At 37.8% G+C, this 16210-nt stretch overlaps 1 protein-coding gene across 7 annotated transcripts in view; it reads right to left on the bottom strand.

Moving 5' to 3' along the window:
- The window catches only part of RAP1GDS1 (Rap1 GTPase-GDP dissociation stimulator 1), a 91614-nt gene that overhangs the window by 28390 nt on the left and 47014 nt on the right, over positions 1-16210 (bottom strand). For 4 of the 7 annotated variants that reach the window (XM_053940624.1, XM_053940620.1, XM_053940621.1 and 1 more), the window contains exons 3-4: positions 15947-16069; positions 10833-10958 (exon numbers count right to left, since the gene is read on the bottom strand). In XM_053940624.1, coding sequence (XP_053796599.1) covers positions 10833-10958; positions 15947-16069 — 249 coding nt within the window. Of the gene's footprint in view, positions 1-10832; positions 10959-15885; positions 16070-16210 lie in introns of those variants that run through there. The other 3 variants (XM_053940626.1, XM_053940627.1, XM_053940623.1) reach the window with 3 other exon arrangements.

Genomic DNA, 16210 nt, shown 5'->3' with positions numbered 1-16210 from the left:
TTTGTTTATCCTCTTCTGGTATTTTTTACTTGAAAATTTATCTAAATACATGATTCTGTATTTAACTCATCTGTCTGTGAATCAAAACAGGTATGCAAAATGAAACCGAATCACTGACTCTGGATCAGATGGACTGAATGTGGTCCTCAAATTACTATCATGCAACTTAAATCAATAAACAAGGATGATAAATTCAGGTAAGAATCACATACCAAGCTCTACTGTGTCCTGATGTTGGTGAACTACATGTAAAATACGTAAGCAAAGTATAATAGAAAAGTAGAAGTCGGTGAGTGTCTGGAAACAAGTGTTAAAACACACACACACAAAAAAAAAACCAAACTTATAAGTGAAGTTCCTTACCTGGACAGAATTTGGCAGAACTCTACTGAAAATAACTGTGTGACAATATTTTACAAAAAATCTAAATAATATATTCTTTAAATTCAGATATGTCTGGTTTATTAAAAACTGCTGTACAGTCTCTCACTTCAAATATATGACAAAATTCTTATCCACACAATGTTTTTGCTAAGTAAACAGATCACCAGCTTCTGCTGTACAGACAGCAAAAGTAAAGCAGGAAGATTCAGAAACAAATCTCACTCCAAGAAATGTCTGTCCTTATGGTATACTCAAAAAGTTAGGTACAAATGAACCTCAGAAGGTGGCAGGCTGTAAGAGCCAACCTTTGGCAGGACTACAAATGCTGGTAGACTTGTAAAGGAGATGCTATAACTGAGTTTGTTGCTCTCTCTCTTTCTCATGCTGAAGCTCACCCTGCATGGCTGCTGCTCTGCCCCAGGCAGCTGAGTGAACAGACCTGGGTAAGTGCTATAATTAGGATCTCCTGGTGCCGCCTTCTTTGCCCAAGAGGATTAACTTAGCTCATTAGTGCAGGGCCACAAAGAATCCTGCGCCAGATGTCAGAGGAAAACCCTGAAGGTCCTGCCTACCCGCTGCCAGCGCTGCTGTGACACTCCACAGCATCCCCAAGCAGAAAGTGTAGACTTGACTCAGAATGCTTCATGTGCGTTTCACCAACTCGCTTCTCACTACTGCTCTGTCGCTAAGGAACAGATTTTGCACACAAGAATACTCATCAAACTCCAAATCATTTACAGTCAAAACAAGCCCACAGCCACATGTTGCTGAGTCTTGTTCTCAATCCAACTATTACCTGGCAGTTCAGCAGTTCTATGAACTCCCACACTTAACGTGCTTCCAAGCCTCCCAGAAGCTGTGTTGAATTTTTTTTCCCGTGACCTTTTTAAATAAAATTTACTATTCCTAAGAGAACAGTGATTGAACAGTTTAATGACAGCATTCACATTTCTGCTTAAAAATGTTTCATTGTAGCTCACAAAGGGCAGTGCTGTTGTATAGCTTTCTTTTAAGTACATGTAATATGGTCTAAAGATGCCAGAATGAAAACCTAAGAAACCAGACATATTCTTTTCCCTGTAAAATGTACAGTAAGATTTATTACAGAATGAGTGATTACTTCACAATGTTCTTTAGCCCAATTTAACACAACTGTCTCTAAGAATTAATACAGTCCCCTTTTCTATCCTGAGTTGCTCAAAGGAGTTGCAAAAAAAAAAAAAAAAGGTTTTAAGTGGATTATCAAATTACTATAACTGTTCACATTCCCTCTATGAACAGTCTTGTCAAATCTTCCTGTTGCTCAACCATGTCCAAAGTCAACAACCACTTTTTTAATGTACAGGACTGTTAAATCTTTACAATGTAGCACTTAGAGTGGTTTCAATTGGCTTTTCCCCAGCCGTTTGCATCACTTTCCCTTGAGTTTTTTTCCCTAATTCACCAAGCCCTAAAACAAATCATTAAGTCACAAAATGGTCAGCTAGAAAATAATTTGATGGCATTTCTTAAAAATAAGCTTTTGGGCCTTAAGTATCAGATTTATACTTTGAAATGTTCTAGTTTTGCAACTGGATACCTCAATTGTCCTTTCCCCAATTCATGTTCTGCACAAGCTTATTGGTTTAAATAGTTGCATAGGTATAAATGGTGCAAGTCAGGGAGGGAAAGGACTATCTGCATGATCAAGGTCCCTGATTTGCATAAACCAAATTGCCAAGACAGCAAATTTGGGTGACATTGGAAAAATATAATATTTATTTTAAATTTTTTTTTTACTTGTGTAATGTGTAATGATCAAATTATTTAAGTGACATACTGCCATTTTACTTTAATTACTTCATCATTATTGCTTTTGGCTACAATCCTGCATTTTTGGACCAAAATATTGCTTAGATTGGACAGTGCTTTACAGATAACTCTTTCTTGCTTTTCTTAATTAAAAAAGATGAACTAATCTACATTAGCCCAAATTGGGGGTGGGAGAGACTGTTCTTTCTACATGTTCTATTTCTACTTTCCCCCATTTTCTAATTAGGTCCGCTCTGCAAGACTTTTGTGGCGAGGCAGTCATTTGCTCCTGCCGCTTATTCTTTCACCTGAAACCAAAATAGTCTGTGATAACAAACTGGCTGCTGCAAGGAAATTATGATGTGACAGAATATTATGAGCATGTATAAGGATAAAACTGCAGGAGTAGAGCTCCAAAGGAAAAAAATCCTGGTCACATGTGGAAAAAAAAGAAATGGCAAACCCTGAGCTAGGGTAAATGACATTATCTATGTAGACGCTAGGAAAAATACTGCCACTTATATAAACTGGGACTTTAACTCTTCTTTTCCTGTCTGAACACTGTAAGATTAAAACTTTCCACTCAGTGCTGTCATTCAGTTTTAACACTTGACTCTACTTTTTATCCTCAGTCTGGTTTGTGTATGCTTTTTGGTCACTGCCCGTCAGGTCTCTGCATCACTACAGACTATAACCCTGTTACACAACACACAGTAGCATTACATTAATTTTATTTTTCAAGGAAGGTAAGCCTCATGTGATTATACTGTTCTACCATTGTTTGCTGCTTTTTTCATGTCTTCTGTGCAATTGTCTAAAAGGGACATTATGCAGGAATACTGTATTTTGAGATTCATATTTTAATAATGTGAAAGATAATTTTTGGGATTGCTCTGTCTTGCACTGAAACTTCCCTTTCCTTTATTAATTCCTTTAGGAATTTTAAGGCTGATTACTAGAAGTAGAGTTTTGTTTTATTTGCTTACTGGTTAAAATCAATCAACATAATCTTAAAAGTTTTGGTTTAAAAAGAAAAAGACAATCTTGAATTAGTTTTGCTTGCTTCAGAGATAAACAGAATTGTCCCATAGTCAGTTCATCTCAAAATGCTGGCAGTTATCCTTAGCCCTAAGGGTAAGCATTGAGGGTACTGTTTGATAAGTTATTCCTTTAGAATAATTGCTAAAATAATAAATATGTAAACAGTAAACTAGGAGAACACTATCTTTTAATACAGCCCCTTCAAGGACTGAAAATAGGCAGAGTTGATCTTTTTGGATAAAACTGTTGCCAGCAATTTTTTTTGGCTAATGACAACTGATGGAGCAGTGTGTTGGCCCTCTTATGCAACTAGTTTATACTAACAAACAAATACAATTTTTAAATGTATCCAAACAGAGATCTAGGAATATTTTTGGTAGACTCTTCATAATATGTTCAATGTGTGGATCACGGGATATCAATGCTAACAAGCCCTAATCTCTTTCATGATTTCTTTTGTCTACAGAGTCAGGAGCTTGGCAGAACATTTGAGGGGAAAGGTAAGTGTGCAGGTATTGAGATCTCCCTAATGCTATGCTGAGGTAGCAGTCAAATGCAAGCTGCATTCAAGACCACAATTTAATTTCAATAACATTTGCTTATTTGTCAAATTCCTCTTATGTCATATCAATACAAGAAAAAACATGTGTTTCTGATTTCAGACAAAAGAACAGTGATGAATTTAATGCTCAAGACTTCAATACTTTACTTCCAGTCAGATGCTACTAGTGGATCTGATATTCTAGTATAGCAGCTGAAATGGTTTTATCAGCAACAAGACATACAACACTACTAGACTCAGTATTGGCAAGTAATTTGTTCTGGATTCCAAGGATACTTCAGTGTGTAATTAAAATGTAGTAATTACTCTACTGAATTCTGTTTGAAATGAAAGAAGCCAGCTAAGAGAAGAGAATGTTCTACATAGATATACTAAAGTCAGGTAAAGGTCCTCAAAGCTGATTGTAGCTTTGCCTTCCTTTTCATATACAATATGCTTACCGCAGACTCTTCAGTTGATTTTATAACTCTATGAAACTCCTTAGCAATTCCATTGCAGTCAAACAAATTACTCTAGGTTTATGAGAGTGTAAGTCAGAGCTGAAGACAGCTTAGTATTTCATACAGCACAAAATAAATCATGGAACCCAATTACACAGTAAAACAGCAGGCAGTTTTTCTACACTGGTGAATAGGCATTTATAGAATCTCATGCTATTAACAGAATAGACCTGCACAGCACAATTAATTTAGAGTTCCTACTCCCAGGCCTGCAGTACAATGTTGTCTCTCAGCTTCAAACTCTCCAAGAGGAAGGGTGTGAAGTGAGCATGGCACGGTCACAGTCTGATGCAGAACAGGGGTGTGCCGCCAGCTGCTACTGACAGGAGCCCAAATGAGCTGTGGATCCCCACCAAAGCAGCCAGAGGAGCAGTCTCAGAAAGCGTGAAACCCACGGCCATTTGGAATAGGTTGGGAAATGCCCAAGAAGGAAAAAGTAAAACAAAATCAAAATAATCCACCATAAAGCATATTTGTGGATTCTACCAGGGTACGTTTCTTTCCCTGCTAGAAAAAGAAAGACAATTATTCCAAGAATTGAAAAAGTAATAAGTGGACCTGGGAACTACAAACAGCTGAGGCAAGTCTTGGGTTTGGGGTCAGTGCTATTTGTCCCAAATCATGAAGCCTAGGAGGAGCCTAGCCTGAGAACTCATGGGTTTTGCATCACCTCTCAAATGCCTGATGATCTAGAAAGATTTCCTCATCATTCTGATTCCGTTTAAGCCAGCTGTAAAATAAGAAGTTAGAATAATCTTGTTTAACAGCTTCCTAAGAACATTCATGATTAATTGCTAGTAAGAACTCAATATTACTGCAGAAGTATATGTTGGCATACATACATTCTGGTTTCTAGCTGATGCAATACTTGTGTGCAGAGCCTTGGAGAAAAACCTGCACTATCAAGGACCTCTAAGTAAAAATGCTATGGTTTTCTATGACTGTAGCATGCCTTAGAGAGGACAGATCTAAAGCCTATATTATTACTGTACAGTCAAAACCTTGAATTTGAATTATCTGCAAGCAAACCACTCAGTTTTCAAGCAACAACTTAGGGACTCTGGTCTTGATTTCTTGGTATTTCTTGGGAAACAGCTTAGTAGGTGGCATATGCATTTGGTAGGATCTAGTTGATAAGTGAAAAATCATGGTAAGATGCTGCCTAGCTGCATGAATCAGGGTGACCTTCATAAAAGTGATTAGCCAGTAGTGTACCATTATCAACATCAGTTGTGTTCTAGGATTCTGCTGGTTTTCCATATGGTAATGAAAAAGGTTATGCCATTTTTTGAAGAAAATGGAATTTGACTTCTTTCCAGTATATTTTATTTTAAAGTGTCTGATTTTCTCACGTAGATCTGAAATTAATCGTATCTCCTGCGAGAACATAACTATACAATTGAGCTGTTTCTTATTTTTGTACTTAGCCTTTCGTAGCAGATCCCTGCAAGAGATCTGTACATTCTTATAAGATAGGCAGCTGAGTTTACAGAATTTATAGCATGTATAAGATCTTTTTAACAAGAAATGATAAAATGTTCATGTTCTGGAGTTGAGGCTGAGATGAAGAGGGATCTGGTTTTATGTGAAAGGCCTGAAATTTCAGCTGAAATTCAGCTAGGAGGCTTGCCGTCAATACAAGTAAGACTGCATAGATAACAAAGAAATATACAGCTTGGGAAATGAGAAAAGGACCCAATAAATCTCCTGCTGAGAAAGGTAGATAAGCAGCTGCCAGAGGAGATATAGAATGAGCTGGCATTTTTAGCTTCTTTCCAACTCTATAAGATGCTACATACCAAGTATGGTTGCTAAGAACATGTACCCAAGCTGGCAGTTTCATGAAGAAACAAGGCTGTAGTACAAAAAGAAGTAACTTCTGGATTACACAAGGTCTCTAAACACTGCCTTCAATATGTATATTATGGAAGGGCAGAATGGGAAATTTTTCAATTCCACTACAAGACATATGAAGAGCTTAATTCCCTTTGCTAGCTTTCAGAATATGTGAATGCTCTAAACAGCAAGAAGGAAATATTTTCTAATGGGTAAGAGCCTAATCTAATCTCAACTGAAGTCAATCAGAATGTCTCCCTCTAGTTTGTATGGCTTCCGAATCAGGCTCTAAATATCCCAGCATTTCCCTTTCTCTTAGAATTATCACTTTTATAGCATAAGTATGGCAGCCTCTATCATGTGCACAGTGCTATATAAAAACACAGAAAAGTAGTTTGTCAATCACTTCAGAACAGAAGTATTTAACAAGTTACCTGTGCAAAGATCACTGAGATTAAAATAGCATGTGCATTGCAAACTTCATGATAAAAAATATTGTGAGGCTATTATTTGCTAAGAAAATAATACTAATTTAATATAGCATCATTGTCCATTAAAATTCTTGATAAAATTCATTGGCCTGATCTTTCACCTAGACAAACTGCACTGGTGTGGGGGGTGTCAGAGTAGGAGAGAGACCTGGCTACAGACAGGTTTTGTCTTTCTGCCACATTGTCTTGTTTGTCTTGCAAGAAAGTAGGCCTAAGTTGAAAACTAGTCTCAGTTTCCCTGTCCCTCATGCACTTGAACTAGTCTCAGTTTCCCTGTCCCTCATGCACTTGATCAACCACATGAGACCAGCCACCAGACTCTTCCCAGCCTACTGTGAAAAAAGCCACCAGAGAGAGCCAAAGGGTGTGCTAATCACCAGGGTGCTCATTACGTGATCACGAGGTGCAATTTGGATAATGCTTTACTTTAACTTAATACCCCAATGGCCAGAGCTGATGGTAGCAAATAATTCTTAGGCTTTATCTACAGCAGAATTAGCCATTCTGCACTGACTTAACACATTGCTTTTTGCAGCAAGAACCATATTAAACATAACCTTTTCAAAAAATGGAGATGAGATCTTTACATTGCATGTAGAGCCAAGGTGCAGGGAGAACTTAGAAGAGTTTGGGAGGTATCCCTTATTTGTAACATCTGTACCTCTGTAATACCCCTTAAAGAACAAACTTCCTAAAGAAACAGCACCGGGAGGAATGACAGGAGGGGATGGACAGACAGACAGTAGAAAGGTGCCTACAGTTTGACTCATGGATAAAGAGTGGTGAAGCAGCTAGGATAGCTGTTATGCTCTGACTGGACAATTCCTAAGAATTGAGCTTTGATTATAAGCAAAACCACAAAATTGGTGGTTAAAAGGAAAGAATGGGCTAGGAGCTTTGCACCTAATAATATAGGTCTGATAAAATTCTGCCCATGAGTGTGGCCAAGGACTCTGTTGTCTGGGACTTTGGAAGTATAAGCAGCTGTACTTGGTACAGGCTGTAGATACAATGGGGGCGAAAACAGGAGGGAGGAGAGATCATGTCTCCATTTATTTACTTTGCACTTTCTGCTTTGATGAAAATCTGGGGGCTGAGGTGTATGTGGAAGTTACTAGACAAAGTGTGTAGAACAATTGCAGGCTGTACAGGAACATGCAGTAATGTGTCTGCTCTTAAACTGTAGGGCTGCACTGAACAATCTGCATACAGTTGCTTCTGACAGTCTGTAATTCATTACTTCTGACTTAAAATCTTTTTATCTACCTCAGTTGTTTCTTGTATCTCTGCATACAAGAGGAAGGCTGGGAGACCAGAAACTCATCAGAACTAACAAAGCTTCCTTCTACCCTGCTTTGCAATTATATTTGCCTGTATTCTTGATGTTCAGAGATTCACATAACACAGATTTCTTTGAAACAAATACTTTAAAAAGGATGCTCTCAAGACTGCTTGGTATAAGTTTGACCTATTTTTTCCTCTTTAACTGTTTATGCAATGCATTTAATTCTCTGTATTTTCTCCCATGTTCAAATAGGTAATTAAGTCATGTTTTCGAGGGCTAACACGTATGAGCACCCAGACAATAACATGTCTACCTCAAAAATAATACACAAGAAAATTTATCAGTAAGTCAACAGGTTTTCATGTCATGTTTTCTGTGAGGAAATGAATCTGTTCAGTGAGGTCTTTGGCCAGATGTAATTCCCCTTTAACTCGTGGGAGGTACTGTATCTCTTTCAGCATTGGGACCTAGTAATGAATTACTTTTCCATAGTAGCTGTTTTCCAGGAGTAGCCACTCCGGAACTTACGGGGAAATGGTCTTGCCTTCATGCAGCAGCTCTGGGATCTCTGAACACTGAGGAACCACTGCCATTTTCCTTTGGAAAAACAATTCAGGTAATCCTTTTCCTCTTCAAGGCTAGTTTTAAGGGGCTTTCCCTGCAGAAGCAGCTGTTTGTCCCACAACTTTCATCCTGCACCATGCCAACGTCTCTCAGAAACAGTGCTCTGATTAACTCACTTTGGCACAAGCTGTCACTAAACAAAATGATGCATGCTATACAGGACAATATAAAGAAATATTCAATATAAAGAAATATTGCTATGAGCCATCCAGTATGGGCTTTATAGCATAGGCTCAGCCTAACATTGATTTAGGACTTAGAGACACTCCTCATTGCTGCATGTTACAGTTACATGGCCAGTAGAAGTGCAAAAAAAAAGCTCATGTAATTGGAAAAATATAGTTACTGATGTATTTCAAGTTCTTATACAAATTACAATTACCAGAAGGGTAACAGATGCTTTTGTCTCAATTGGAAAAAAAACCAAAAACTATTGATATGTAACTTTTAAGATTAGAACTACTGGCTTCCACATCTTGTCTTTGTTAAACTTTATATCTCCTTGTTAGGGAAAATCAATAGTAAAAAACTGAAATAAATTAAATTTTATAGTAATAAGCATAGTGAAAGTATTTGTCCTAAAGAAGAATTTAGGATAGAGTGCATAACTATTTAATAATTACACATTAAGTTAACAGAAAATGTCAGATAGGATGGATGTGACAACTAAGCACTGTAAATAGTCTCTTCCACTCAAATTCAATATGCTAACCTTGATTTTTGTCACATTTTATTACACTTTACTCATTAATTTTATTCACATACACAGGGAAGATAGTGACTGTCCTCCCACAGGAGCACGACAACACATGGCACACAGAACACATCACTGCCTACTGTAGATTTTATCAGTGCTAGCTTTGCTCCACAGAAGGACAACATGAGGTGAGTAATACAGTTTTCTGTACAGGATAAATTCTGCAATGCAAAAGCCAGCAGCAGTCCACAAAACCTCACACTACAAAACCATTTCTATGTGCCCTTATTGTATTTCATGAAAAAATGTGGGATGAAAAATAATGACATGAACAGTTACATAGATTTTACTTATATGAAATAAACCAGTGCACCTTGATCTCATACATAATCCTGAAATAGAATATAGTAAATAAATTATATTATAGGAAGCTTTACAGCTTCTTTGTGAAGTTTCCATTGGGAAGCAGCTGTTCAGTTGATTGGTCACCTTAAAGAAAACCCTAAATGAAAGAATTATACATTAACATCCTCAAGCAGTAGTTGTCTGTAACTGGAAATGACAATATATGATTAACTTCCCTGAGGTCAAAGGCACGGTAATTTAAAACAACATAAAATGTAAATTTTCAAACTCAGATGAAAACAAGTAGCAAGGAGAAAGGCTACAGTCAGTATTCATGCAGCAGAACTTTTGGTAAATGCAACACAGTATGCAGAAAAATTCTCACCATAAAAATAAGTCACTAACTCTCAGGATAACAAAATGATTTTACAATTTCATTTCTCTTCCCATTTGCAGACATCCATAATTCCTTCATGTGCAACATGTTCCTGGTGTCTCTGCTTCTGCACCATATTTATTGTGCACTAGCTGTTTTCAAAATTTTGAAGTAAGGGATAATGAGGCTACAGTTTCAAAACACTGCAACTGCTAGTTTGGTTTTGCAGCTGACACACCCATGCATGTAATCAGCACATGCAGTCACAATTGCATTTCAAAACCCAATTGCTTCTTATTGTAAAAATTTATTGTGCCCATAAAAAGCTAAAAAGCCTCACCAACGTGCTCCCCTCCCCCCCCCCCCCCCCTTGACTACCAAAAATACAAATATGTCATCCTGGAGTAACTGATTGGCCACATAAGAATTTTGAGAATCGGCAACATAACTCAGGCATCATTTCAGCCACATACGCAGCTCTGCACAGATTTGAGACTGGTTAGAATATGAGTGTTCCATTCTGACTCTGTTCCATTCCAACACATTCTGTCTGAGGAAAAATTAACTGTTCAGTGCCTATGCATATGTAGCATCTGCTCCTTAAAAACCTAGTTCATTATGTTTGAAAAAAAACCCCAAAAACCAAACCCAGGGTCAGAAAACCTTTCTATTTTATATCCAGTTATATTACAATATTGAAAACGTGTTTTAATCCTTCTGTCACAAAAGCATTATGCAAGTGTGATGTTCAATTTTCTCATCTAATCAGAAGAATCGTGGGTTAAATAAAAACCAAGAAAAGAGGAAAATGACCCCGCAGCACACAGCATACAGAACACCAAAACACTCCCCTCCCTTCCACAAGAGCAAGTACAAAATACAGCAGATTTCAACACTCACGGCTATCGTAGCATATATTGCCCAGGGCACGTCCTGTTTGAAGCAATACTTCTTGGTCTTTACAGTTTAACAGCTGAACCAAGGGAGGGATCAACCCAGCATCTACACAGGGGTTCCGCATGAATTCTGCAAAGAAAGAAAAACCTCTTAGCACCAAGCCAGCTATTCCCAATTTCATCCATTCCAGTTACACTGGCCTGGCAACTGGGCCTTCTGTGTGCCCTAAACACGTGCACAGACAGTGTAAATTCTCATGCAAGTTTCTAGAGAATAAGCCCAAGTCAGGATTTGGGCTTAATTCTTTCCATCATTTGCTAATTTAGAAGGAATTAAGGGCATTTAATTGACTTCCATGGAAACTAATTTAACATAGATCAGACTAAGCATATTTTTAGTATCACAAAGAAGTGCTGAAAAGAACAGTGAATTCACAACAAATTCAACATAAACTAGAATTTCTAAATAACACAAAAGATTACTTAAAATTAGTATTCTAGAGCAGCATTTTTTACTCTCTATTGCCTTAATTATAATTCCAGAAAAGCTTTTGCTTTGAGAGAATTAAAAAAAAAAAAAAAAAAAGCTTAGTAACAGGATTTTATTTGGAAGGTGAAGAAAAGAACAGAAAAAGAGAATGAGAAATACAAGAGTTTATGTGAGCCCAAAGGCCTGTAGCTTTCCACAGTCTGAGGCCCACCATGGGAACAAAGCTAGAGGACCCATCCATGGAGAAGCACTCTGCCCTTCCTTCCTGCAATACCTCAGAGAACCAAAGAATTATTTTACATCTGTGCAAGTCATAGAGAACTATCCTGTTTGTGTCAGAGACACAAAGGGCTGTTCTACAGAAAGAGATATAGCTAAGCAGGCACTGTGCTGCACATTTTAAAAAGGTGTTTTATAGAAGGAACCACCTGATAACACCAGTGTTATTTCACAGCTTACTACAGAGCACCCTTTAGAGATGTAGTATTGTAAGGCAAATTGTCAATATGTTTTTGATTTGTTCTGAATTGCAAATTATCACAGAATCACAGAGTGGGTAAGATTAGAAGGGACTGCAATGGCTCACCTGGTCCAATCTTTCTGCTTAAGCAGGGTGATCCTAGCACAGGGCATAAGATTGCATCCAGATGGTTCTTGGATATCTGCAGTGAAAGAGACTCCACAACCCCTCTGGCCAATCCGCTGCAGTGCTTGGTCACCCATACAATAAAGAAGTTCTTCCTCATACATTGGTAAGGTCCCCTCTCTGTCATCTCTTCTCAAGGCTGAACAGACCCAGCTCCCTTAGCCTTTCCTTGTAACAGATGCTCCAGTTCCCTCTCACCCTTGTAGCCTCTGCTGGACCTGCTCCAGGAGCTCCACATCTCTCTTGTACAGAGGAGCCCAAAACCAGACACTAATCAGGATGCAGCCTCACCAGGGCTGAGTAGAGGGGCAGGTTATGTCTCTTCCTGATCCTAGACAATATTGGATCTTTCAGAGTCAGTTTACCTTTGTGTTACTTAATCATTTATAAGACAGAATGAAACAGGGTGTACAATCCCCCTAAAAACAGATGAGAAAATTTTCCTGATTCTGAATCAACAGAATTCCTCATGCCAATAACTCAAAGACTTCATACAATGCTTGAAGTACAAATACATCTTCTCAAATACTCCGTTTGTTGCATCTATTACAATTGGTAGCTACCAGTTGATTTTGGTAGCTACAAAATCTAGTCTCTTTTGTATTTAATCCTGCAGTGTTATTTTAGCTAAAGAATTGTCAGAGGTAAGCAATTATCATGTGATGATATAACTCTGATACATCAACACACAGATGAAGAATAAGCAATATCTATACACTTGCACAGGTCCAAGAAAAGATAGATGTGAACACAATTAACCCACCTTCTCAGGGTACTGTAACATTTTAGAACTGTAGCTAGATGCTATAGTGTGATAGATGATGATAGTATCCATTGTAATGAACATAACAGATATCAGATACATCTGGTCTTTAAAACTGGTCTTGCCATGTCCTTGTAACATTCAGTATATTTCTTTATTGCCCACTTTCAACTTCATTGCAATGTTTATTTATCAGATGTATTTAGTTTCTTCCTCTGTCTTCTCTGTCCCCTCAGCTTCTTCCTCTCAATTGCTTGTAAAAACTCTTCCTTGTTCCTCAGCTATTCCTGCATCACTTTCCTTTACACCCACTAACTTACCATAGTCTCTATATCATCAAAGTCAGGTGGATTTTTTTCTCCTAGTCTGTATCAGGAAATGAAACTTGTTCTCTCCTAAAAGACGGAGGTCTCAAGTCTGTTCTGCTGTTTGTTTAGGTTCTTCTTCGCGTGGTGAAAAGAAGTAAGAAACCCTTCCTCCACCCTCCCTCTATTTGGAGTGAACAGAAGCTTTTTCAGCAACAGAATCATTGGTCAATATGCTGAGCAAACTTGTATTTATCAAGGTCACATAAGAGCAAGAAGTAAAAGAAATGGTGCCATATATATCAAAATACATCTGTGAAACAAGAACAAAGATGTGGTAACTGCAACTACTTTTGCAGCTGATACTACACAGAAGTAATAGAAGGATGAAAAGGTAATTGAGAACAGAGTCTTTAAAAGGTTTCCACTAAACTGGGAGAGAAATGAAGCAGATCCTTTGAAGAAAACAGCAAAGAATCGCTTAAGAAGTTAGGAGAAGAACCACTGAGGACAGAGTAACATAAACAAAAGAAGGACAAGCTTTTGACTGTGAAATGTAATTGTGTAGTAGTATTACAGACTGTGAAGATGATGTTCTCTCATTCCTGAACCTGGCAAAGAAGACGATACTAAAAGCTTTGGAAGAGGGTTTAAAAGGTCCACAGCAGAGAGAGAAACTCCATGTAACAAGTCCATCTGAGTCTTCATGATGCTCACAGTTGAAAGGCAAATGGCTGTAGTTGGAGAGACATGAGTGACTGAAGGGAGTTTTGTATGTTTGGGTGTTTAAAATAGGAGAAACAAATATGAGCTCGAGCTCAAGCTGGGAGGAGGAAGAGTCACGTGAGCAGAAGAGGTGAAACAGCAAGAGCATGAAGAGGTGAAAAGATGAAACACGACAAAGCCACCAAGGCAAGTAGAGAGATTTGATGTGATGTGTGTGTGTATGATGAGATGAGGGGAATGTAAGAGGAAAACAAGAAGTGTGGAAGGAAAAGATGCTCTTTGTATCAGATGTATCAGTAACACCCAAAATCACATTCTCTGCTCCAAGTTCTGCCAGTACTGCATGGCATGACCACTCAGGGAATGGGTTTAATGCCCACCAGCCATTGAATGTTGATAACATAAATTTCTCGAAGTGCCCTGAAGTTTGTTGAAAACAGGTACAATATAAGCATTAAACTCTTGTATTTTTATGCAATAAAACAAAGAAAACAACAGAATTCAACTGACGTATTCCCTCCTATTGTGCTTAAGCAACTATTTCAATGGAGCTAGAATCCAATGAGAAATACCCAGATGATCTCAGTCTTGAAAGCACTGGGACCTTAAATAATTTCTGCATATCTTCACTTTAACCTTGGCTGACAGAGGTCCCAGTTACACCTGCTAATGACTCCAAGGAAAAGGCAAAAACTATTTTGTATGATGAACCAGGCAGGTAAAGTGCCAGCTTTTCTGGGAGTGTACATTATGCATCAGTTTAAAAGCTGTCAGGAAAAAGGACACATTAGAAACTATTCAGACATTTCATATGTGATTTCAGATACTGGCTAAAATGCTCTGTAAGGGAATCTTTGAGGAAACAATACATAGTAATCATTTTAGCTATTGTGAACATTGATTTTATTCTTAACTTTTTCCTTCTTGGGTAGGAGCTAAAAGGACCAACTGTGAGGACACACGGTTGACAGTGCTGTTCTAAAAATACTTATTATGAATTCACCAAGTACAGAAAAAACCCCATGATATATTTACCTAAATTTCTATCATTCTGAAACATTTCTAAATTAAAATTTCTATGTATACATCTTTTATTGGCTCTTTATCTTCAAAATGAAACATATCTCTTTTCTTTTCTCATTAGTGTTGTTTCTGAATATCCATATATTCATATATACCTCTGTCTTAAAAACAGTAAATTGGGTGGAGGTCACCATGGGGTATCAGTAAGAAGATGTAGTTTGTGATTCCTCAGAAAAGGTGGAATAGAATGTAAAAAGAGTCAGCAAAAATGTAGCCCCTTCCCTGAAGAGGCATCAGCATGAGAGTTTACAAAGGGAGAGGGATGAGGCTGCCAGGACAGCAGTTAAGCATTCTACTTTTCTCTGTCTGGCCTGTGGGGAAGGAAAGCCCAAAATGGAATATGTGCCTCTTCAGCCGTGACAGCAGCAAGTCCAGGAGTGCGAAAAGCCACAAATGTCCTCTACCTTCATCACAGGGTCTGCCCATAGTGTCTGCTTGCAGGTATGAGGCCATTCCTCTGGGCTTAAGATACGCAGGTATTGGGTGAGCTTTAAGATAATCCTGTCTAAAGAAAAATCTAAGTAATTTTTTTACTATTTCCGATGTTATATTGTATATATATAATACATACCAAAATGGAGCTGATTCTTATTTGGGACTTTGGGCTCTTACTCTAACACATATAATGCTCTTTAGGTAATTTGTTTCAGTGTGGCATCAAAGGACTCATAATGGTTATAATCTTAGGACAAATCTCAGACCAAAGAAATTATCTACTATCCCATAACCACCTGTATAGATGCTACTGCTATAACAATGGGCTCTATGCACAATTGGCTGCACACTTTGTGCATGTCTTTTTTTCTACATGCTTTTCATATAGGAATGCATTTCATCAGTGGTGGGCTATTTCTGCCCAATAAATTACATTACTGTCTTAAAAACTAAACAGAATGAAAGTAAGAGAAATTCCAGCAGCTAACTGCTTTTTTGATTGTATTAAAAAGTACAGAAAAAAAATTAGACAAAACAAAAAGAGTGAAAGGGAGGGACATGAAAGGTGTCTAATCTATAAAATGAAAACATAAATGAAGTAAAACATACTGACAAGTGAGGTGAAAAACTGAAGATGTTCCAGCAGAAAAGTTCTTGTAGAAAACCTCACCATTTCTGGCTACTTCTGCTATGATGTTAGCTACTTTTGCTGTGCAGGAAGATTGTGGCGCCAACAGACTCGCGAACACCTGAAGAACTCCACTTTTCTGGATTTTTTCACTTGTCTCCATATCTGAAAAACACATCATACAAAAATGACTTGTGCATCAAACTGCTCTGGGGAAGAACTGAAAGAAAAGCAGAAGGGAAGTCTTCTCAAAAGTAATTATGATAGTCATAATTTTCCATATAAGAAGCCAACTGTTAGTTGAGT

Source organism: Vidua chalybeata, chromosome 4 (assembly GCF_026979565.1).
Source record: "Vidua chalybeata isolate OUT-0048 chromosome 4, bVidCha1 merged haplotype, whole genome shotgun sequence".
In the NCBI taxonomy this organism is placed as follows: Eukaryota; Metazoa; Chordata; class Aves; order Passeriformes; family Viduidae; genus Vidua; species Vidua chalybeata.
The sequence above is the reverse complement of the archived record's forward strand: the minus strand, read 5'-3'. Positions and strand labels throughout refer to the sequence as shown.